This window comes from Pygocentrus nattereri, chromosome 10 (genome assembly GCF_015220715.1).
Source record: "Pygocentrus nattereri isolate fPygNat1 chromosome 10, fPygNat1.pri, whole genome shotgun sequence".
In the NCBI taxonomy this organism is placed as follows: domain Eukaryota; kingdom Metazoa; phylum Chordata; class Actinopteri; order Characiformes; family Serrasalmidae; genus Pygocentrus; species Pygocentrus nattereri.
This window is the reverse complement of record NC_051220.1, coordinates 18517030-18542335: the sequence shown is the minus strand read 5'-3', so window position 1 is coordinate 18542335 and position 25306 is coordinate 18517030. Positions and strand designations below refer to the sequence as shown.

Genomic DNA, 25306 nt, shown 5'->3' with positions numbered 1-25306 from the left:
AAGTTGCATCCATGACAAATTTCTATTAATCAGAGCTGAACATCATCTATATAAATGTTGTGTTTATGGTCTTTTTGTAAAAAAATACTTACAGAACCTGATGCTACTGATAGTCCAGTAGAGGGCGATGCTAAGCCTCCAGATCAAAACGGAACTTCTGCCCCAGACTCAGGCAGCACAGACTCCAGCTCAATTGCCACAGAGCCCACTGACCCAGAGAATCAGAGCCAGCCAGCACCACCTAATCAAGAAGCAGAGCCTCCTGAGATCCAGCCTAACCCTGAGGAACCTCTAGCCTCTAATGAGGCTGCTGAAATCTCTGAAACCTCTGAGGCAGAAGCAGCTGCTGAGTCTACTCCTGGTCCTAATGGTGAAGTAGAGCATGTGGTGGAAATAGAACAAGAAGCACAAGCAGACCCAGCTCCAGACACTGAACAAACTTCTGAACAAGTTCCAGACTCTGAACCAAACCCCAGCGAGCAGCAGGATGCTGGAGCAGAGTCTGACTCTGTACCTGACTGTGGATTAGCTGTAGAAGCTGAAGAGGTTCCTGTTCCTGCTGAAAGTTCAGACACCACCACAGCTTTGAATGCTGCGGGTATGGCGTCCTGCTGTTACCCTTCCTATTCCTACTATTCCTTTCCTGAAATGGAAAAATGATCTCACAGCACTAGTTATGCTGTGTGAGATATAAACCAGAAGATTAAGAGATATTAAGAAAGCTATATTAAAGGACAAAAAAAAGCCAAATAAGAATGATTATGTTACTTTCAATAATTTAGTAGAATTATTTTCATCGTAATAGCACCGAGTTCAACCTTAAATGAATAAATCACATGATATCTATAAGGAAAAAGCAGTTTACATTTTTCATTACTGACATGCAGTGAGAGCAACAGTGGCTGAAGTATTTACATCATATTTATAAAACAGGTATAACAGGTATGTAGGTCTGATCATTCTTGAATTTTTTTACAACATTACTTTTTGGCAAAAGCAGTCACCTGTATTAAAAGCACATTTGATATAATATTCAGGGCTTCTTTGCTTTAGATTTAATGCAAAATTCAAGGCTTGCTTTACATTTGCTATAATGTTCTACACTGGACAGAGCTCTTGTGGATAAATCAACAAGCAGCAAACTAACAAAAGCAAGTGCCTCAAAATCCTGGTCCTGAAGGCCCACTATAATGCACCTTTTAGTGTTTTCACTCCTCCCATTGCACCTTTTATTGTTTTCACCCCTCCCAAAACAGGTTTTTACACCTGACCTAACAAACAATTAATTAACAACCTCTTACTGAGTTAAAGTAGATGTGCACAAAAATTCCTGGGCCTCCAGTACCAGATTTGGGAAAAATGATCTATGGTACTCGCCTTTGGTTTGTGCCTGTGACCATGTCACAACTTGTGGATTCTTGCTACAGTGGAGTCTTTCAAGGGCAATTATTGCTTTCCACTTTGCTTTTATTAGTTTTCTGCTCATTGATTTATCCCCAAGTCCTCCATGTCCGCATGATCAGTGGGAGGTATCACTTTAAAAGCCATATAAAAGCACACAGGCAACTGAGCTTCAGTCTACACTTCTACAGATAGAGATTTGAAGTGTCAGTTTAATAGACTGCATTAATGGCATAAAAAGTTATTAACATATTAGTAATGAGTTAACTCAACCAAAATAATAAGAAATATCCTCTGCCATGTTCCATTGTTACAGTGAATTAAAGTTCTTTCTTTCTGGCTCACTCTTTTTCTCTGTCACACAAAAACACCCCCCACACACAGAACTGGCCACTGTCACCTGTGAGGAACTGCTGCAGCACAAGAGCTACACAAAGGTTACCAAGAGGCAGGAGAAGGAGATGAAAGAGCTGGAGAAGAAGTTCCAGAAGAAAGCTGAAGAGCTGATTCAGAAATACAGCGAGCTCTTCAAATCCTTCAAGAAAAAGACTTCCATCAAGAAGAAAGAGTAAACAAGAGACTTACTGCTGCTTTTGTTTTTTGTTGAGTAGATCTCATTCTGGGAAAGTGCGGTCAGAATCTAAAACTTTGGTTAAGAAATAACATAATTAGAATGGCTGAGCAGTTATGGTCATCTGGGTAGTATGGGGTCTGGGTGTCATGCTATGGGGAGCTGCTAGGTGCAGCTACATAACCTCTAACTCCCAGAAGCCCTAGCACCAATCAGTGCTGACCAGTTGCACCTGGGGAATGCTGCATAAAAGCTTGTGCAAACTGCAGCTCAGCGTTACACCCTTGTAGATGGATAACTGTTACGGTACTCTAGCCCAGGTGGTTACAAAGACAGTAATATTAGTAGTAATAAACTAGTTTATAAAGGCCCAAGAGCTCTGTGCTCAAGCCCACCACCACCCGTCGCGTGCCACATACTGACAAACTGGAATAATTCATGCCAGTTTATTTGAAAACGCTATCAGTGATTTTTATTCTGCAAGAGACAGTGACAAAAAGAAAAAAAAATACCCATGTGCTGTACATTCAACTATTCGCATTGCATTGTGTGCATTTTAATATGCTTAGTTTAAAGTTACTTGTTTGTGTTTATTACTTTGCCAAATTTTGTTGTGGCCAGCCATCACATCCTTCAAAACTGCTGCTATGCAATGTCATTTGGAGGACAGCACTAACTTCACCACTTCTTTTTAACTTACAATCATGTTAGCAAGTGCTGCGCTGAATAATGGAGGAGTGGGAGGGCCATGCTACCCACCCAGACAGAGTGAGGCCAATTATGCTCAATTATAATGAGTTGAGAATGGTACGCCACCAAAATTAGGCAGGTGCAGTTCTGTGGTCAGAAACTGACTATTGATAAAAGGCTAGAGCAGGGTTCCTCAAATCTGGTCCTGGAGGGCTGATTCCCAGTACAGTTTGCTGATTTCTATGCTCAAACACAGCTGACTGAACTTAGTTAATTTGTCAATTGCCAGGTTTAGTGGGTGTGTTTAGAAGGGAAATCACCAAATAGTGCTGGGCACCTTCAGACCAAAGTTAAAGTTCCCTGGGCTAGAGGATGTCTAACAAATTAAACCAATGAAGTGGAGTAACAATGCATGGGTTTCTAAGTTGCCAGTAAGTACATATATCTAGTCTACCATCTAGAAAACTGATAGTTCTGACAAGGCACGACTACTGGCACGACTAGGCTCTTGTTTGGCATTACAAAAAGCGTTAAGTCAGTATCATTACAATGCATGGGTATAGATCAGTTTTCGCAAACTATTTGGTCAGAAACCAAAGCACTAGTAACATTGACTATTTCTGTGGCTGTGTAGGGCAGGAGCCAAGGGGGCAGACACTGGGCCCAATGCGGAGCGAATCAGTGAGCTAAAACAGAGGCTGCAGGCAGAGCTTCGAGCAATGTGGGTGGAGCAATATGATCAGCTGAGGAAGAAGAAAGAACAACATTCGACTGAGGTAACAGCAAAGTCTTTGTGCCACACAAGGTTAGGATTATTCTCATTGACGCGTTAAAATGAGTTATTACATACCAAGGCTTATTATTCTGTAACTATAGGGACTTCAATACAAACTGTTTGAGCTTTTCTTAGGTTATAGAAGTGTGTAATAAGACTTTGAGTCAAAGGCTAAGTAAGTAGTTAAGGATTAGAATGATTATTATTAAGTGTAGCATCAGTTATTTGAAACTATTTGAAAAAATGAATCCAAAAGTGCTTAATTTTCTGAATAACAAGTGAATGAATGCTAATTGGAGTCAGTTAGCGTTAGTATTTCACACTTGCTAATTGGTCCCTTCTAGTTTCCAGTGATGTTTTTTTTAACTGAATTGTAGTTAGTCGAGGAGAAAATTAATCTGAAAGTTTCACTGAACATCTAACATCCAATTTGACTCCCTAATGCTGCAAAGCAGCTGTGTACTTAGCCATCTGCATTTATCTGCATCAGCAACCCTTTTGAGAGGGCACTAATCATCACATCGGCACGATCCCTTCACCATCGACTCTAGCAGTTTGTAATTTATGGGTACGGAATCCTATGAGACCAGCTATATCTACAGCAGGGTTCTCCAATGCTGAACGCTGAGTGCAGTTGATAATTAGTTTATGGCTGATGCAGGTGTGTCTAAGCAGGAAAAACAGCACCAAGTCTAGAGACTCCTGGTCTAAAGGTACTTCTTTCAACTATACAACACCTGAACTCATTAATGTGAATAATGTCTTTGGAGACCTCATTAGTAAAACTAAGCAGGAACGTGATTCTACTTATCAGCTAATTACCAAACCCTTCATGAATTAAATAAGGTGTGGTAGAACAAGGAAAACACTAAATTGTGTAGCAGCTGTGGCCCTACAATAGTAGAGCTAAAGCTATGAATTCCGTAGGTTCAAACACTGAAAGTAAACTTAGATCATTACATTTTTATTAAAACATATAAACAAGGACAGTCTCAGTTATCTGTATTTCTGTCAGAGTGAGCTATTTTAAATTTGCTCTTTTAAAGATTTTCTGCTTCTATCTGCATCCAAAACAATTGAAAGCCTGGTCTAAATATCTGGCCTCCATGTCTTTCTTTCCATGCTGTATTAATGCTGGATCAGACTGGTGACATTATGATTCGATGTTTATGTCCATAAAAATAGTTTTTCTTTTTATGAAAAGAGATGTTTGCAGAGCATTGTAGACCAGTGGTCCTCAATCCTACTACTGCCCTGCACTTTCTTACAGTTTCCCCTGCTCCCAACCACAAATCCAACCAGTGATCTAATGAACAAAGTCTTCCTTAGGGGAACTGGATGTATTTGAGCATGGACCCATTGATATACACTATATTTCCAAAAGTATTCACTCACCCATCCTAATCATTGCTTTCAGGTGTTCCAATCACTTCCATGTCCACAGGTGCATAAAACCAAGTACCTAGGCATGCAGACTGCTTCTACAAACATTTGTGAAAGAATGGGTCAGTGAATTCCAGCATGGTACCATGATAAGATGACACCTGTGCAACCAAGTCCAGTCGTGAAATTTTCTCACTACTAAATATTCCAGTCAACTGTCAGTGGTATTATACCAAAGTGGAAGCGATTGGGAACAACAGAAACGCAGCCACAAAGTGGTAGGCCACGTAAAATGACAGAGCAGGGCCGATGGATGCTGAGGCGCAGCTGCATCCAAGCCTTACATCACCAAACGTAATACAAAGCTTTGAATGCACTGGTGTAAAGCACCACCACTAGACTCTAGAGCAGAGGAGACATTTCTGGAGTTAAGAATCTGACCTCACAAATGCACCTCTGGAAGAATGGACAAAAATCCACATAAACACACTCCTAAAACTTGTGGAAAGCCTTCCCGGAAGAGTTGAAGCTGTTATAGCTGCAAAGGGCGGACTGACATCATATTAAACCCTATGAATTAAGAATGAGATTTCACTCAATTTCACATGCATGTGAAGGCAGGCAAGTCAAGTCAAATTTATTTGTGTAGCGCTTTTTACAACTGATGTTGTCACAAAGCAGCTTCAGAGAATTCCAGTAAAGATAAAGAACTGTGAATACTTTTGGCAACATAATGTAGATAACTTAAGCCTTTGCCCAGTGACAGTTAACAGAGTTACCAAGAACAGCCCCCAGTGACATTAAAAACTCCTGTTTAAATGACAGCAAAGGTTTCCACACATAAATATAAATGAACTTTCAAACAAGATAGGTGATATTCTACATTCAACTAGCTAAAGTTCACTTCCTGTCTCAATCTATCATTGAATCCTATTCTCATTAACACCAGCCTAACTACCTTTGTTTGTATCACCCTCTTATGCTCTTTTGTCTTTATTGATTCAGATTTCTTTCTTTCTGTTAAAGCACAAAATGTGTCTAACTACGTAGTATAAGGCCTTTGGGTTTTTTGTACTTTCACTGCACTGTTCTGTTTATTGTTTTATTTTTTGCATCATAATACTCACTATGTTTGGTCTGCTGTGCATAAAAGGTACATGCTCAGTGCAGACAGACATCATGCCTTTACAAAACGCCACTTTTGTTAGGTTGGCGTTACACCATGAAACTTTCAAGCAACTTTATTTATATTTATTTATATATCTATAGATTTATATATTATATAGATGCCCTCCTGACATTTCCAGTATAGACCTCTGTAAGGCTTTGTTTGCTTGCTGTTAGGACACGGTGTTATGTTTTCTAATTCATTCAATTTCAAAAACCAAGAAACTTGTGCCAGCTTTTGCAATGCCAAATAAAACAGAAAACAATACTTAATGAATTCTGATTGACATGCATTTAATTGAAAACAGTACAAAAACACAATATTTGATATTTAGCCTTATCAAAATTGGAAAAATCGGTGTCTTCAGCCCCCAGATGTTTTTTAATGTCTGATTTAACATAGTTTTTTGGAATGTGTTGCAGGTGTCAGTTTTAGAATTAGCAAATATTTACACAAAAGGACTTTGTCTTTGATATAAAGCACCGTCATGTACTACCCAGGAAGTCCTAAAGCACACTGACTTCTCACATGCTCAAACTGTTCAATAGACTCAGCTATTTCAGCTAACACACAGTTGTTTTCACTTTATTTACTGGAGTGCCAGTAGCTCCCCCTTGTGGACAATCTTCCTAAATATGAGAAAATGAGTGAGTGAGTTAGATAGAACTGAGAATTGGGTATGTAAATTTGTAGTCCCACCTGTATGAAAGTCTTTTGTGATAAATTTGCTATGGACAAAAACATTGTTATTATCATATTGTTGTCAAACCCATCTTTGGCTCATCATCCTCCTGTTGATGGAGTTTGTGCAGATGTTGTTTTGTACTCAAGCTCAGGGCTCACACCAAAACTAGTCTTCGCCAACATCCGTCACTTTGGGGACCTGTGCACTTAAGTTCATTACCAAAGAAACTTTTGAAATAGCTGTCCTCCATGTGATTACCATCCATTTGAGGGAGCAGCTTCAGAATCAATATCCATGACCTGTTCCAAGAAAAAAATTAGATCTTTTCACATTATGTAACAGAACTACAGAGCAGTCTCTGCCTCACACGTGGCAACCGAGCAATCATCCGCAGTGAGTCTAGAAGCACTCATTAAACCTTTCAGGCCACTTCTGAGAACACTAACTTACTTCAGCTGAGTCATCAATATAAACCTGAAATAGCTGTGGTTTTTGCATGCTCCTGTAGAGCCAATTACTGCGATCTCCATCTCCACATGGGCCAGTTTGTCCTGAATTCACCCAGTGTTCCATCTGATAGGCATTTCAGCTAACAACTCTTAGTTTGGTGTTGTCATTTTCTGTATTGTCGCCATCCAATACAGCGATGTTCCCTCTGCTCAGCTCCTCTGGTAGTGGGCCAGGCTCATGGCCCATCATCGATTAGTGTGGCTCTTCTTTGAGCTGCCCCCTCTTATCAGATAATCTACATGGATCAACAGATTCAGGCAGGCTCCCTCTTCTGGGTGCACACCGGCCCTGGCCCATTGCACTCACTTAACCTTGTATCGACCACTCATGGCCACCTCCAGCAGCAAAAAGGCACAATAGGCCATTTGTATGTGTTGCACTTTTTGTGGGACATACTGTATCTTAAGATGCTAAGTCGGTGGATCTTAGTTTCTTCTGAATTTTCTGAGAACACAGTAGAATATTTAGATAGCAAGTGTTTAATTACTGTGCTCATTCCTACTCACTATCTACTTTTTCAGAAAATATCTACCTTCCACTTCACTCAATGGACACTATAGGTCCAGGTTTGTTAGTCAAAAGAATATGAACTAGCTATCATAAAATGTGCACCTGATATCATCACCTATTTTCAAAATGCATTCACCAGCCACTTTATTAGACACCTACCTATCTTGTAGGTCCATCTGGCTGGTGTACAGTAGACTGTAGCACATCTGTTAAGCGCTCTCTAACCCCTTCATTATTAATCAGTTTCTGACCACAGGACCGCTGTTGATCAGATTTTAGCTTTTTGGGTGATGGTGAGGCTGACATGGTAGCGGCATGGTAGTGAATTTTATATTTTGCTAGTACGGTGTTCCACACATCAGTGTCTCTGATAGTCTTCAATCTGAAAATGTCCAGCCCAGGTGATGCTGTCATCAGAAACTGACCATTTATGAAAGACTGAAGGTCTTGAATGGGCCAAGGCACTGATATGAACTGTATTTCTACTGCAGTGGAAAGTGTGTATTTTAGAAATTTTGCTATAATGCTAGTCAGTAGGAGCAAGCAGGTGCTTTAAAATGCTTTATGTCATAATACCACATGATTTAAATAAGTTTATTTTACCAAGTTAAAGAGAACATTTTTTTGCCTGATCTGATTCATAGCCATATGACCTTAGTATTAACAGTCAGATCAGAATCCATGTTTTTTCCACTGCGCATACACTTACTACTGTCATCATTATCTGTGGTTAGTGAGACAACAAACAAATTTTTTGCCTTCTCCTCTAAACATGAACAGCTCAGAGCTAATCAGGGCCAATGATCTTTGTGATGGAGACTTGATGGAGAGATTATTCATTCAGTATTGATGATGCATGTGATGCACATGAAGTTATAGATTAGGGTGTGCACAGGTGGTTTCAGGGCACAGGTTCTGTCATACTTAAAACAGATGTAGCCTGTAGTTTAGGACTGAGCAGTAAGGCATGTAATATGAATAGTCTTACATGCCTACATTCTCTAGTCAGTGCTAAACAATCCATTTTTAGTTGTACCTTTGACCAAGGGTAGACACATGCGAACTGGCCGTTCATGATTCCAACACAATGAATCTTTTCACCAAAATTAGGAATTTGTATAGACAGTGGGCCAAATTCATAGAAGTAGGTGGTAACAGTGCTACATCATGCAAAATGTATGGTACAGTAAATAAGACCCAGTCATAAAGTCACAGTGATGGTGATTAGTGGTATTTTTTGTTCTACAGAATTCAAATTAAATTGACATGCTGAAATTCTGATTACTATGGCAAACAAAGCTGTTTTAGCTTTTATTTCCTATTGTTCTTGATCTTAGATTTAAATTTGCAATTGTGAAGCTTAACATTGCACAAGTAAATATTAAAACTTGACTAGTAAAATAATTTTTTACTTGTATGTCTACTAGTTAAAATGTCATTTATATACACATATGTGTCAATTGAATAGCTCCATAAAGTCCACTGTAAAATGAAAAACAGGATTAAAAGCTAAAACTGCTTGATGAAATCAACTCCAACATATAATTAGAATCTCAACATGTGAAGACATATCAACACATCTTCACTTATTTGCATTACATTGCTTGAGAAGTCCTGCTCAAGCAAGTCCTTCACTTATAATTATTTGAGGGATTATGTTGTGTTATGAATTGCTACTGCATGTAAATATGTGGCCATACCTCACATTGTGCAAGTGGTACATGCCGGTAATCCTCATTATTGAAGGAGCAAATGTGTTGCCACTGCACTATGTACTCCTAATGTCACACTAAATCTGGCTGTGCTTTTTATGAATCTGGCCTATTGTATTTACAACTAAAAATATGCTTTAGTATTAAAAACAGTCAGATATTGTTTTGAATAGGAAATATTCATTAAAAACTTCACTTAATAACATTGCTGTCCTTTTTATCCATCACAGTGGTTACTGTTTGCAAACTAAATCCTTAATTTGCCAGGCTGTGGATCTCACGCAGGAGGGTGAGAAGTAATAGTTTTTTTATCAATTGTGGATATTTGTGAATGTACGGACATTCAAGTGGTCTGGTGGTTTGTTAAATAGAAGTAAAAAGAAAAAGTGACCACTCGGGCCACATGCAGTATTTTAGTGGGAAAAAATTTAAATGTTGTGGCTAGAAACACAGAGCAACAAGCCATGCCGACCACTGCCTTTGATCCACTGACAAAAATGAAATCAGTGTGCTAACCAAAGAATGGCTGAAACTCACATTCTGCATTGATGCTGTAAGGAAATGAAAGTGTTGTCTTTCTTACTGTATGGCTGAGCTGTAATGCTCAGACATGGCAGCTGGTGTGTCCTGTGTGTGTGTGTGTGTGTAAGTGCAACTTCCTGTGTTCTGATTTCTGCCTCCTGTGTTGCAGCGTGTGGCCAAGCTGCTGGAGATGGCTACAGAACGACACTGTATTGAAATGAAGGCAGTGAACAGGTCTGTATGTTTGTGAGTGTATGTGTGGGTTGTGTGGCTGCGTGGGTGTGTGTGCCCTTGACCTTTCGCGTGAAAGAAAAACACACAAATGAGTGATGAGTCACCTTGTGTTGCAGGCTATTTAGCTTTCTCATTCTCCTAATGGATCAGAGTGCTGTGTGTGCATGTGTGTGTGCGTGTGTGTGTGTGTGTGTGTGTGTGTGTGTGTGTATGTGTGTGTGTGTGTCTATGTGTGTACGTGCGCCGTTACCTTGTGCTGAAAATATTTTGATTATGGACGTCTTTTCTGTGATTTGATGTAGCGACTCAGCACAATTGTATGGTCAGTGTGATTAAACCAAAGTATTGTTGGGTTGCAGATTTTATTCTTGACCCTGCTTCTGGCCTCTCAATGCAACCAAAAGCAACAGTTGAAGCCCGTGTAACGCTAGTTTATCATTTGAGTCCCATATCAGTAACATCTCACACAAAGACACATACAATTGCTAAAAGATGCAGAGAAGCTAGTTGATGCTTTTATAGCTGCTAGATTAGTATGTTACTAGCATGTTGTCCTGCTGTCTCTCTAAATGGCTCCAACTAGTTCATAATACAGCAGCCCATTTACTTACCAGGAAAACAAAGTCTGGACATATTACTCTGGTCTTACTCAGGTTACAGTGGGTTCCTGTTCAGTTCTCTATGGACCACAAGGTCTTGCTTGACATTTAAAGTCCTTAATGTATGTCTAGAAGTACTGTTATTGTAGTAATTCAGTTGTCATGGTAAAATTCCTGCCGGCGTTGTTTTTTGTTCCTGTGTGGGAGTGCATGCGTTTGCCAATGCTAACTAGTGCTACCAGTCAAACTCAAGTGTGTGTATGTATGTGGGTGTGTGTGTGAGAGAGACAGAGGAAGAGAGAGGGAAAGAGAGAGATAAAGAGTAAATCAGGTCCAGCTGATGGAGCTCAGTATCGATGCCATGTTGTTTTCCTTTTTTCAGTGAGAATAAAGAGGGAAAGAAGAAAGAATCAAAGCAGTCATGTGCCGAGAAGGGCAGGTGAGGTGACCACACACACACACACACACACACACACACACACACACACACACACACACGTACATATCATGCAAATCACTGCATGGGCTCAGGAACACTTCAGAAATCCACTGTCTGTAAACACAGTTCATCACTACATCCACAAATAAACTGAGTAATAACTACTCAGTTAAACTGAGCTGTCTGTGGTCCAGACCTGTCACCCACTGAAAACATCTGGCACATTATGAAGTAAAAAATATGAAAAAGGAGACGAGGTGATGCAACACAGTGGTAAATATGACCCTGGCCTTTTTTGGCATGTGTTGCTGGCATCAGATTAAAAATGAGCATAAATTTGTCAAAAAACAATATCATTTCTCAGTTTTAGCATTTGGTATGTTGTCTTTGTATTATTTTAAATTAAATATGATGTTTAAGTGATTTGCACATTGTTGCATTCTGTTTTTATGTACATTTTACACAGCGTCAAAACTTTTTTGGAAAAGGGGTGTATTTCCAAGTAACTACACACACTATAAATTTTTTTTTTAATTATTAAAGTGTATAGTACATATTTGGATCTGCTGGTGGATCCCGGACATTTAAGCATTTAATTAAGTTAGTAAGTGCGTCGAAACATTCCATCCTCAAGACATTTGGTCCCCATTAAAGGCTAAATACATACCTTCCTCACACATAAACCGACAGAGTTGTAAATAGTATGTTTATTATGCTCTGCCTGTTTGTAAAGACTACCAGGCCAAAACATTAACAGTCATGCACTGAAAAATCTGCTTGCTTTTCTGTTAAAAGATTTTTAAAAATCCTCCTACTTTTTATCCTTTCACAGCTGACTACACTCCAAGGGCAAACAAGCTAGAGCTCTTTCTTTTTTCTCTCATTGCTTCTCTTCTTTTGTAACTGAAAAATGCGATTAGAGTCTGAGATTTGTTTGCATGGGTCAAGGCCTTGACCTGCCTATTCATGAAAACAACAGCGATGACTTATCCAGGAGGCAATAAAAGCTGAGACATTATAGCTCAGATTGAGAATGCTTAGTTATCCACAGCTTGTACAGGCCACTTCAAAGTGAATTCCAGACTGTTTTGCTTGCATAGACTGAAGCTATTTACATAAAGCCAAGGCATATTGCAAATATTCACAGAGATTACATTACATGCTGTTTTCTTTGCTATAGTGTTCATTTTGTGCCTATGCATTTATTATTGGTTGGTCATTTATGATTAAACACTGAAACTCAGTTACTCATTTAAAAAATAACAGATTAAAGGGAAATTTCACAGATTTGTTCACAATTTCTGCATAAGTCAATCATTGAGATGTAAACAAAGTAATTCAGAGTTGTTTGATGTAAGACACTACTGCTTTTAGTCCATAGGCGGAACCTTATTTTAGCCACCTCCCTGCATTTTAGAGCAGAAAGTGAGACTGTATCCCTGTCCCTCATGGCCACATGGTGAGCACTTTGATCCCACTGTTTTGGGTTAATGTGTCCCAAAGTCTGAAAATCACTGTGTAACCTTAAGAATTGTCACTACCAAAACAGACATTTTCTGCAATTAAGTAAACTTTTTTGTTTTAATAAAAAATACTATGATTTTATGTGTGTACAACTGTTCAAAGCTGTGTTTGATGTAAAAGTCCAAAATTGGGTCCTAGTAAGCACCAGTACCACCAAGACAGATGCCTTGTTTGTACAGATGTCCTTGGCCAATGAAGTGATTCTGATTATGATCAATTTAAGCTTTGTGTTTCAGACTGAAGAAAAGCATGAGTTCTGATCAGCTTGATGAGGATGACACACAGGTAAGCCAGGCTGTCAAAGCCAAAGACATGGGTGAGTGAGTGAGTGAGTGAGTGAGTGAGTGAGTGAGTGAGTGAGTGAGTGAGTGAGTGAGTGAGTGAGTGAGTGAGTGAGTGAATGAAGGAGTGAGTTAACGAGTGAAGGAGTGAGTGAGTGAGTGAATGAAGGAGTGAGTTAACGAGTGAAGGAGTGAGGGAGGGAGTGATGATGGACAGACATGAAAAAAGAACAGGAGAGAAAGGGCGAGAGGGAGGGAGGTGGAACCGGAGAGAAAGCGATCAAGCTAACAAGTGCCAGTAACCATGGCTACTGTGGAGAGCGTATAGACAAAAAAGCCTCAGATCTGTTCAAACGTGCTCAAATACACACGCACGCACACAGGCACGCACACAGGCACGCACACACACACACACACAGCAAGATAAGGGCACCCTGACTAAAGAGTGGTTCTCTCTTAGTCATGCTGTTTTCAGTTGGTGTGGACTGCGAGCATGTGGGATGTGACTAATTCTCCTTCACATATTGGCTCATCAAAATTCATTCAGTGTTTTTGTGTCACCGGCCCATCACATGGAAATCTGGGGTGTCTGAGCAATATGGCTTTCATGGTCTGGAGAAAAAACTTTAAAGGCATTTCGGCTACTTTTGAATGTGAAATCAGCGCACAAGAGACTGAACAGAACGTTCTTTTTGTCACATGCCACAACAAACACTACATAATGCGAAGCTAATATTAAACAGCTTGTGTATGGAGAGAACACATATACCCTTTGAAAAGGTGCCAGAAAAGGTTCCATCCATGATGTCAGAGAAAAACACTTTTGATTTCCTAAAGAACAATGACATGTGTGAGTGGGCCTGTCACAATTATTACGTAATTGCACAGCCAGACCTTTCAGAACTTTTTTATACGTCGTTATGCTCGATGTGTCAAGCAAAACACTGTCTGCAACACATAGACAGTGTACATACTCGCTCTCTCTGCCTCCTTCTGTGTGTGTGTGTATGTGTGTGTGTATGTGTGTGTGTGTGTTTGTGTGTATGTGTGTGTGTGTGTGTGTGTCTGTAACTCCACTGTAAAACCTGATATCTAGGCCAGTGAAATATCTACTAGTTCTTATTGAGATCATCTTAACAAGATTATTTTACTTACAGACATTTTTTATTTGTTTTAAGTCACTTTACAAGTAAAATTCTCATTCACGGAGAATTTTGCTTGTTATGCTTTTTTAAAACAGACAAAATTGTCTTTTAATATATAGGGAGATATTAGTCATCATTACAAATATTGACTAGATTGAAGATGATTTCAGTAACCAAGATATTGTTTTTTGCAGTGTAATTCCCACATATATACATGGATGCATCATACACAACCTACAGTCTTAGCAAAAAAAGGTTATATGACTTGTAACAATATTGCAGCCCTTTTTAATGCTATAGAACTATTAAAAAAAAGCATTCAAATCATAATTTATGCATCCAAATGATTATTTGAATGTTTACAGCTCTGTATATAACCATTGTCTTTACTGTTCTTTTGCAAGAACCCAAGTGTGTATGCTATGCTTCACGTCTGAAATAGTACACGCTTGTGCATTTGACTACTGTGCTTATCTGTAGGCAATTGGGAATGGCAGTGTTGTGGGTTTGTGTGGGTGCTTGTGGGTTTGTGTGTGAAGATTTTGGAGATGCACTGAGATTCAATTCACAGCTCAAAATCCCCTGAACAACTAGAAGAAGAAAACTTGCACATTTGTGAGGGAAGTGATTCATATAGCCAACATTACCAACATTATCTCAACAAGTTTTCAGTGGGGAACTTTAACCTAATAACACTGAGTTTGTGAAAAACCTGTTTGGTAGACCAATGAGAAGCAACACCCACATGTGCTGTACATGATAAACCACAACTGACACTACATTCAGCATTCAAGCCTCAGGCAAGAAAAAAATGAATATGGTGGTCACCGTGTAAGATTTTCTTGTTAAAACTGAGAGAAGCAGCATTACTGATTCAGGAGAACAAATACAGTATAAAATGATGTTCATGCTCTGCTACGAGTCAACCTGTAAGTCTGAAACCTTAATTAAACATTTTAACCAGGTCAGACATCTTTACATATCAATGTCACAGACTCAAAAAGATCTGGCTCTATGTTTAGGTCTCAAATGCAAACTTAACATTATACTGATAAAGATATGATAACAACAGTAGATCATTCATTTATATCATCAGAAGACTTGTTGTCTGAGTTCTTTCAGTGCTTGCAATCCTCAGATTCATCCACTCATGGTCTGAATCACAAACAATGTTGCAAAATGTTCATATCATATGATATTTTCACTTTAGAGATCTCCTAATCCCCAAAATCTACATAGCTTTACACTGTAATTCTAATATTGGTCAGAAAAATTGTGATTAGATATTTTCTCTAAATCATTCAGCCTTACTGTTTAGAGCCAAATAGTTCTCAGGGCTGTACTGTGCCATTCTGAACTGGTGCAGACTAATGAAGCTGATTACAGTTTCTTTTTCCTTCTGCTGTGCTGCTAAATCAGAACCAGGAAATACTGAAGAAAACTACACACAAGAGTAGCTCAGCGACGGTTAACAGGCTAAATGCTACAGAACATATTCAGTTATGGCTGTCACTCCAAAACTAGTGACACAATTTTGGGCTCTTGGCGTCTTTGTCTTCTAAATGGCTGTAACTTGGGCCTCAGTTAGCTGGAACTGAGGCTGTATAGGAATGAATCGAACCACCAGTGTTAGCCTAGCCCAGCACGCTACAGCTCAAAACACTGCACAAGTTCAATTTTGCTGGTTAGCATTAGTCTAGCTAAGTCTAAACAATGAACAGGCTTAATGTCAGCTTTCTGTTCCTCATTCATTTGAGTCCATATCATCTAAAGCTTATGTTAGTCACAATTAAGCCTGGTTCATGGTAGAAAGAACTGGTAGCATGCTAAGCTAATACTAACCAACTCCTCTTTCCTAGCTAACATCACTGCCTAACATTTAGTAATTGTTGCTAGCTTAAATCAAAATGAATTTTTATTTGTCAAATTCAACCGATTGAAAAAGAAACATAAAATGTGGCCTGTGCAAAAGACATTGCACATTTTATATGTTTTACTGTTTATTTGTTTTTTTCATTGTCTGAAATACAGCAAAAATATAGAATTTTGCACTAAAATTTGCAGAAAAATGCCGCTTTTAATTGTGTTCTCTGTTGAGGGTGTGTTAAATCTTTCACTTAGAAAACTGACAGTAGAAAGTGCTACATTCTCTCCTCCGTTATACAGTTTTAAACAAAATGTCCTTAGCATGATCTTACTCTGAAAATATATGCAAATCTAACCTTTAAGCGAGGCAGACTTGTTAAAAAAAATCCTTACAGAAACATATACATGCACATACATTCAATTACATGAGTGTAAATGTGAGAAATATGTATGAATCATATTGTGACATTAACGTAACGGCCGCTTCACAACACAGTCCACAGGCAGCAGTGGGAGTCTGGAGCAGGAGCAAATGCTGAGGAAGAAGCAAGCTTGCACTCTGGCTGATATCAGAGCAATGAGCGGCCAGGTAATCTAGAACCTTCACTATACACCACAAGGCTTGTATTAAGACACTGTGGGGCCCTGAGCTATATCACACCACTGTCAAGTCAACAGGACGCATACGCCAGACTGCATAAGACAGTGATTTTGTTGCCATATGCATTGATAAATCCTTGATAAACTGCAACTGATTAACATTTGTTAGTTCATTTAAATCCCTTTATTTGTCCAAACTCCCGTAGGAATGTGCTTGATTGATTAGGATGCTCACAGCACACAATAAGCCATTTTGAAATTTGATTAAAAGCTAATTTGCATTAGATGTGCACCAACAAGATGAAGATCGATGCAGGTATTCCATAGTTTTACATATGTACATATCTGCACATGCTGATACATAAACATTTAGAATATAGAATCTTGGACTACATCCTTCTGGATTAACAGTACAGAGAAATGTAACATTGCTTCAACAATGCAGTAAAATGAACTGGATCTTTAAGGTACTGATATTTTGGCACAACAGCTCAGCGTCACATAAATATTTTGCTTTCCAGTAGATATATCATCAAATGTAAGCATCCATCAAATCTGTAAAGTTATAGCTAAAAATATCTAACAGTAGCTGGTTTGATCATGTATAATTTTCACTGTATTTCATGTAGTTTTGACAGAAATGAAGACTTTTTAGATATATTATATAATTAATTTGAAATATTTATTCACTTTTGTGTTAAGCTCAGAGAACATATGGAGCAAAGAAAATTGTGTTTGACAAAAAAATAAAAAGATGAACTTGATTTATCACTTACTCTAAATGCAGTCAATCAGTCAGGGCATGCTCGGTATATGAAGTTTGCTTCCTAAGTTTACAAAGTGTTTACAAAGCAAACACTGTACTACTTATCATCAAACTCATTGCTGTAAATACTTGCCCAAAAACATCTCTCAACCCATCCATCTTCATTTGTTTCATGCAGACAAATCAGTGTGGTTTAGAACATGGCATGACCGACTTTAGTCTAAAAAAAGAAAAAAAAAACCCTTATTCACATAGGTGAATGGTGGTGCAGCCAATGTGAGTAACCAGAACCACTTTTACCTCAGTACAATGTGTGATATCATTCATGTAAGATGACCAGGTGTGGGGCTACACAGTTCCTAAACACACAGATGCACTGTAAGGTAACTTGGCAGATAAGCTAAGTGCATTTAGAAAATTGAAAAAGTTTTATTACACATTTCTATAACCTAAGAATAGATCAACTAGTTTGCATTGTCCCTGTAGTTACTGCGTAATAAGTCTATATAACAAGCCTAGGATTTTAAGAGATTAAATGAGTAAATAAGGTCTTGGTAGATTAAATAAGGTCTTTTTGGTAGATTTTTGAAGCAGATAACTTAAGATTTTGGCATGTATTTACTGAGATGAGGTTGGTGATGGTCTAGTCCAGTCTTTGTTAGCAACCTGGAACATTAAATACACTATACTGACAAAAATTTTACTCACCCATCTAAATCATTGAATTCAGGTGTTCCAATCACTTCCATGGCCAGAGCTGTATAAAACCAAACACCTAGTCATGCAGACTGCTTCTACAAACATTTGTGAAAGACTGAGTCACTGAGTCAGAGCTTCATGGAATGGGTTTCCATGGCCGAGCAGCTGCATCCAAGCCTTACATCACCAAGTGCAATGCAAAGCGTTGAATGCAGTGGTGTAAAGTGCAGCTGCTGGACTCCAGAGCAGTGGAGATGTGTTCTCTGGAGTGACGAATCACACTTCTCCATCTGGCAATCCGATGGATGAGTCTGGATTTGGCGGTTGCCAGAAAAATGGTAATTGTCTGACTGCATAGATCCAAGTGTAAAGTTTGGTGGAGGAGCATCACTTAAATTCATATGTGTGTTAAGGCAGACGAGTGAATACTTTTGGCAATATAGTGTATCTAACATATCTTGGTCTATCAGCTGCATCTGGGGAAAGTGATAAATCATTTTAATTACATTTTCCGGTTAACTATTCTAACCCAAATGCAATAGTGTAACAATGTGATAAAGCCAGTTGCAAAGTCAACTGATTTTTGTGATTGACAACACATTTTCAATTTCAATAAAGACAATTTTTTGCCAAAATACAATGAGCTTTCTGGTATGGTAAAAAAGCTGGTCTGTTTCACTGTTCAGAAGTTGCTTTTTCTTGAAAAGAGATAAAGCTCCATGGTCTTGATAGTGCTCTTTTACTGAACAATTTTCGAGTCTTTAATTTAATGGCTCATTCTTTAACAAGATTCTGCACAGATAATCACCCCTAAACTCAGCCTGGATCATTCCATGGCTCTGATGGGTGCATGTCCAGGGGTCTAAGTCACAGCCCACATGACCAATTATGATAAGTCTAAACAGCTGTCTTGACTCGCAATAAGAAATTTATGTATGTCAAAGTGAAAAAATAAGGCCCGATTCATGGGGGACTTTTCAGTTGCCTTTCTCTTCGTTCCGCTCAGTCGGTTCAGTTTGGCTCGGCATGGCTCAGCTCAGCTAGCTTCTGCTCTCGCACCTTCATGGGGTCTCCTTCTTTCACTGGGCTCTGCCGCCTACTGAAGGAAGAGATGACTATAAGTAGGCTGGCAGAAACAAGGCACAGGCAAGCATCATCAGCTACTTGTTTAGTCCCGCATTCAAAGCTCAGCCACGCCCCCTTCTCCACACAGTTGTAACACTACGATGATCAGGTGGACGCATATGCTGAGAGAAGCGATATTTATTAGGGGCAAATCCATAATCAGGGTCTAGACACTACAGAGAACTATGTATATACAAGACAAAACGGAAGAGTGTACTGGTCTCACCAGCGGTTAGGTTACCCAGTCAGTTAAACACAGAGTTCAATAAATTCAGTTGGAGCCGGGACTCATTTTTGGCTGTTTATTCAACCACAATGTGAAACTGTAACACAATATTGCAAATATAAATGTTACGGTACAAAGGAGTAGATAACGGGTGGGTATGGCATACTGTATAATACACACAGGTAAGCATGTGAGGTAACTATCAAAACACTAACATAGAAAGCCATGCTGCCACCCACATTGAATTAGAGAATTAACATATACATTTCTGTTGTAACTTACAGATAAATGTACTTTAAGCATTAATGTAAACCTCAAAAACGTATATACTTACAGACATTGCATCTTAATAGGCATATATGAGAGGATGGAGAAGGATAAGAACACAGAAAAACATTCTGTCAACCGCACATCATTCACTTCCTGGTTCTTTAACAACTTCCTGTCTAAACCGGAAATGAGGCAAGTGTTAAGGCGATAAGTGATTTTACCGAGGAACGGCCACAAAGCGTCAAACAAAGAAACCAGGGCAGTCCACTGAGTCCTTAACAAATATAGACTAATCACAAAAAACAGAGACTAGGAAAAATAATGGAGGCCAGAAGATACGACACCAAACAACACAATACAAAGACCAACAAACTAACGGGAAACACAGGGCTTAAATACTGGAACAACCAGGGTAAACAAGATACAGGTGGTTAACACGTGAGAACAATCAAGGGCAGGGTCTGGAAACAAGGGGGCAGGATAGGGAAGAATCACAACACGGAAACACATGGACAAGACCAAAAGTTAAACACAAGCACATGAAGGACTGGGAGGGGCCAATCGTGACAACAGTAGTTTGGAAAGAAAACTATTTAAGAAAAAATAAACTGTTATTTACAGAAAACTTGGTTGGCTTCATGCTAGTACCTTGATGAACTTGGTGCTGAGAGTTATACCTAAAATTGCTAAGTCTATCAAAATATAACCAAAATGTTTGTACATAGATGTTTTATGTTGGCAAAACATCTGCATGTATTTTTTTTTCTGGATTGAAAACTTACATTGAAAATTAAACATGCCATCAAAAATCTAAAAAAAAAAAACTTGATGGGCAGCATATGTATCGTGAAGCAAAAGATCAGTGAGTAAACTTAAACCTCTCACTTTATCATCTCTGTGCGTCTTCAGTTGCATCAGGAAGCCATGTCAGATCATGCTAAGAGGATGTGGTCATTGCCCTGTGACCTCCGGGAGGCTGTCAACGCCTGCGTTAGCCCTCACTTCCCCGAGCAAGTGGAAAAGACTGGGGAATCCAGGCCGGAGCACGGATGCCATGGAGAACACTATGGCCACGTTTTCCTGGGCTGATATCTGCTCTGCTCCTTCAACTGGCTGAAATTCTCTAGAAGACTGCACTGTATGAAATGATAAATCAGCTCAACTTATCATTGTAAGGTAACTTGGCTTTTTATATAGCTTTTTCAGTTAATTTGACTTGCCAAAGTCGTACCAAAGTTACCTTATAATTTTAAGTTGAGCTGACTTTCATTTTTAAGAGTGTGAGGTACATTATTCTTAAGTTTCACTTTACTTGACAAGCATTAAATGTGTTAAAGAGATAGTTTGATTAAAAATGAATTTACACAACATTTGTAATTTGACCAGGAGTGCCCAAAGGTTTTCTTATGACTGTATGTTTAGGTTAAGAGGAAACTGTGTAAATTAGATTTTCAGTCCAGCCATCACTTTAATACAGTCTTGGAGAGAAATGTTCTATTAACAATGTGCTACAGTTTCCTCTCAGACATTTGTTGTGGCAGACACTGTTTGCTTTGGATGCAGGGCCTCCAAGATTTGTGACAGCAGAGTTGCTGTAACACAGACTCAAACACTAAACCTAACACTAAACTGCATCACAGAAATGTGTCAGTTGTGTTTTTAGCACTTAGGGAATGATTGTTACAGAGATATACACTGATCATCCACTTTATTAGAAATGTTAGTAAGTGTCTTTTTTCACAAGTCATTTTATGATGTCCACCTACCTTATAGGTCAATGATATATGTGTGCAGTTAGTAATCGAGTAAACTATAAATTATTTTGACAATTAATTTTACACTTAGGTGATTTCTGAGGCCAGAATGTTCAGTCACTTAATAATTGTGCTGATAGCTCAGCTAACAGCTCTTGAAGTCCTGACCAACAGGAGAGATCATTTAGCTATATATACACCAAACAGAAAAGCAAGTCCTGATTGGCCAACTTGCCAATGGACATTTCAAGAATTTAACCCTTTTGTTTCCATCCAAAATTTCATTTAACAATGAAGCAAGAGTAGTACTGTTTTACTGGTGAGTTTAAATGACTGAGTTTAGATACAGGCATGATTCTATTGAATATAAGTCAATGAAAATGACAAAAATTTTAGATCATAAGCCCTTCTCTGAAGGCCCAGAAAGCCTTGAATGTTCCCCTTTGCATCTTCTGTGCCTAAAACAACATACTACTGTACTATACTTACTATAATAATGAATACTGCTAATGGTGCTGTACTATTAGTCATGCTCTATTTAGTGTGGAAGTAGGTGGTTTTGGATTTGGAGTCTAACAGCTCCCAGGCTCTCTGGAGCTATGGGGTACATGTTTCTAATAAACTGGCCAGTGTGTATAATCAAATGTTCTCCATTTTAAAAATTTGTCACTAATGAATAACACTGAATTTAGCATAAAGAACACAGATAAATGCATTTAGTTGCACTATTTCACTTTGTACTCATATAAAATGTAAAAATATCAGGTTTACAACTAGGCAACTATGTATATCCTATTTATTTTAACACAGTTTGAAAATAAAGTGATTGTGAAAGTGTAATCTGTGTGCGTGCTGGCAGTAGTGTGGTAAAGACTGAAGGACATGGTCTAAGTGTGATTTTTATGTAAGAGTTATGAGAGCGAGTGAGAGATTAAAGTTGCCAACCCGACTGAATAATGGAAAACATTCTCAGAAGTGAGTGTGTATTACTGTAATCCTTAATGCCTCCATCTGCTCACACACTTCACACTCAACAAATGGCCCAAACTATTATGGGTAATAATCAAAGTGAAGGAGGAGCCTACAGTGCTGATAGCGCTTTTACAGAACACTTATTGAGTGCAGACGCTCTGTTAGTTCATCACAGTTCAAACTGGACCCGCTCTGTGAAAACACTCCAGACACCTACACACACGTTTCTCAAAGGTCTCTCAACAGTGTAATTATTAATCCATTTGGTTAAGAGTGCATTCCAGATGCAATGTGGCTGGTGAGCTACAAAGCTGGCCAAGTGACAGTGAACAGTTTCAGTTTGGGATGCTTCATGAACATTAAACACAATGTTTTCACATGCTATTCTACTTCTAATGGTGCTAATTAAAGTTAGTCTGGCAAAAGATCGAATTTCCCTGTTTTATACTTAATCCAAATGTAGCTGACCAGACAAAAAATGCTTGATGTCTGATGTTTGCTTCTTTAAGTGTTTCCTTCTTCTTTGTTCGTCTAATATAAAATATGGAGAAATGTTGCTTGACGTTCAGGTCTTCAGGTGACACCTTTTTCAAAACAAATTGTGTCATGTTTTGTGAGGTAGAATGCACTTCTTAGGGGATGGGTTAACGAATTTGATCATCAAGGAGGTAAACATGAATGTGAAACATGAATTTTTTTGAGAGTGACATATACAATATATCACTGTTTTTGGAAGGAATCCGACATGGTATTTCCAAAATGGTAACTTTACAGAAGAAGAAAGAAACAGACTTCAATGTAAGTGAATGGAACCAGACTTTTCTCAGTAATTTTGGGCCATTTCGTTTGGTCCATTCATCATTAAATTTACGTACAATGTAAAGGGTAAAAGTCATTTTCAAATTATGTCAAAAGCTGAAAAATAGCAACGACAATACTAGGTCTTGTCCCGACAGCAGTGATATTAAAGTTTGAATGTCCCTGTCAAATGACATATTTTGTTGATTTTCTAAGTGAAAATAAATTAACACATCTTCTACAAAGATCACACTTAAATATGTAATTTTTCTGTATAGCTTCTTTTTGTTTACTGAATTTATGGAAAAAATAAAACATAGCAAACAGAAATAAACAAAGCAGAAATAAACGTACTATGCAGGTTCATGATTCTTTCATAAAGGTACACACAATGTAAGTGTACCCTCAAAGGTACAACAGTGGTTTTAAGGTCCAATTGTGTACCTTACATGAGTTTTTCCTAGTGGAAAAGTAGATATTTGTACCTTTTCATAACCAAATGTTTCAAAACACAACAATAAAATAAAACACCTGGAGACGAGATGGGGTGTGTGGAGTCAATACAACTTATAAAATACAATTTCAATGGATTCTAGTACAATTATGTTCCCTGACTAGCCCTCCTGATCAGTTTGTCCAGTTTCTTCCTGTCTGCAGTGGAGCTGCTGCCGCCCCAGCAGACCACTCCATAGAAGACGGCTGATGCCACCACTGTGTCAAAAAAGGTCCTCAGGAGTGGCCCCTGCACTCCAAACAACCTCAATCCCCTGAGCAGGTAGAGTCTGCTCTGTCCTTTCCTGTAAAGTGCAGCAGTGTTGCCTGACCAGTCCAGTTTATAGTTAAGGTGCACACCCAGGAGTCCACTGTATAAGAGTCCACTCTTTCAATGTCCGTTCCCTGGATGTTCACTGCTGGAGGGGGATGTGTGTGCCTGTGGAAATCCACCACCAGTTCTTTGGTCTTGCCCGCATTGATCTGTAGGTGATTCCGCAGACACCAGTCCACAAAGTCCTGAATCAGTTCTCTGTACTCTCCGTCGTCATCATTTGTGATGCGGCCGACAATCGCTGAGTCATCAGAGAACTTCTGTAGGTGGCAGTTTGGTGTACATGAAGTCTGCAGTGTACAGGGTGAAGAGGAATGGTGCTAACGTTCCCTGCGGGGCACCTGTGTTACAGACCACCATGTCGGACACACAGTCCCTTGTCCTCACATACTGTGGACGGTTGGTGAGGTAGTCCAGGATCCAGTGCGTTAGGTCTGAACATTAACGAACATTGTGAACATAATGAACGTTAACAGAAATTTAAGTAAAGATACTTAACATTACAAATATGTTAAATTAAAAGCATTCAAAATAAGATGTAAGACTATTAGATGTGTTGCCATGTGCTAGCTAGGCTTCATGTGCATGTCTGCATCGAGATTGTTGTTCGAGAATAACTTTATATACTTTGAAGTGAGTGCGTAATGATTCAGTAAGCAGTCAAATGATTGCTTACTAATAATGAGCAGTCACATTCTTCTGATTTTTAAAAATACATTACCACATCCTCTGCATAGAACAAACTTAAATATGTTTTTGCAAATTTTACTGCAGAATTTCCATTTATTTCTGTAGGTTAACATATTGGAAATAAAATATAAAACAAAATCAGAGGTGGGTAGAGTAGCCTAAATACATGCTCTAATGCAAATATGGATATTTGCATAAAATAACAGCTCAAGTACAAGTAAAAGTACCTCATCAGAAAACAACTTGAGTAGTAATAGTTCAAAAAGCTGCTTAAGTACAAAGTGTCTTCTAGACCTGCAGTAGAACTTCTTAGCAAATCCAGCATCTATTAGTCAAGAAATTAAGTTGGTACAGCTCTATTATTCTGTTTTTGGTCTAAAATAAAATGCTAAAGCTACAATATACAGAGATGAAAAACAGAGGTGGATGAAGTACTCAAATCATGTACTTGAGTTAAAATAGAGATACCCAAGGTAAAATATTACTCCAGAAAAAGCAGAGGTCTTCCCTTTAGACCTCCACTTGAGTAAAATTATGAAAGTATTTGCCTTCTTACTTAAGTATT

At 38.7% G+C, this 25306-nt stretch overlaps 1 protein-coding gene across 1 annotated transcript in view; it reads left to right on the top strand.

Moving 5' to 3' along the window:
- The window catches only part of plcb2 (phospholipase C, beta 2), a 44437-nt gene extending 22154 nt beyond the window's left edge, over positions 1-22283 (top strand). The window contains exons 25-32 of the mRNA XM_017703215.2: positions 95-598; positions 1786-1969; positions 3297-3438; positions 10097-10161; positions 11143-11199; positions 12960-13008; positions 16512-16604; positions 20611-22283. Of these exons, the coding sequence (XP_017558704.1) occupies positions 95-598; positions 1786-1969; positions 3297-3438; positions 10097-10161; positions 11143-11199; positions 12960-13008; positions 16512-16604; positions 20611-20790 (1274 nt within the window). The 3' untranslated portion in view covers positions 20791-22283. The remainder of the gene's footprint in view (positions 1-94; positions 599-1785; positions 1970-3296; positions 3439-10096; positions 10162-11142; positions 11200-12959; positions 13009-16511; positions 16605-20610) is intronic.
- Positions 22284-25306: the final 3023 nt, after the last annotated feature.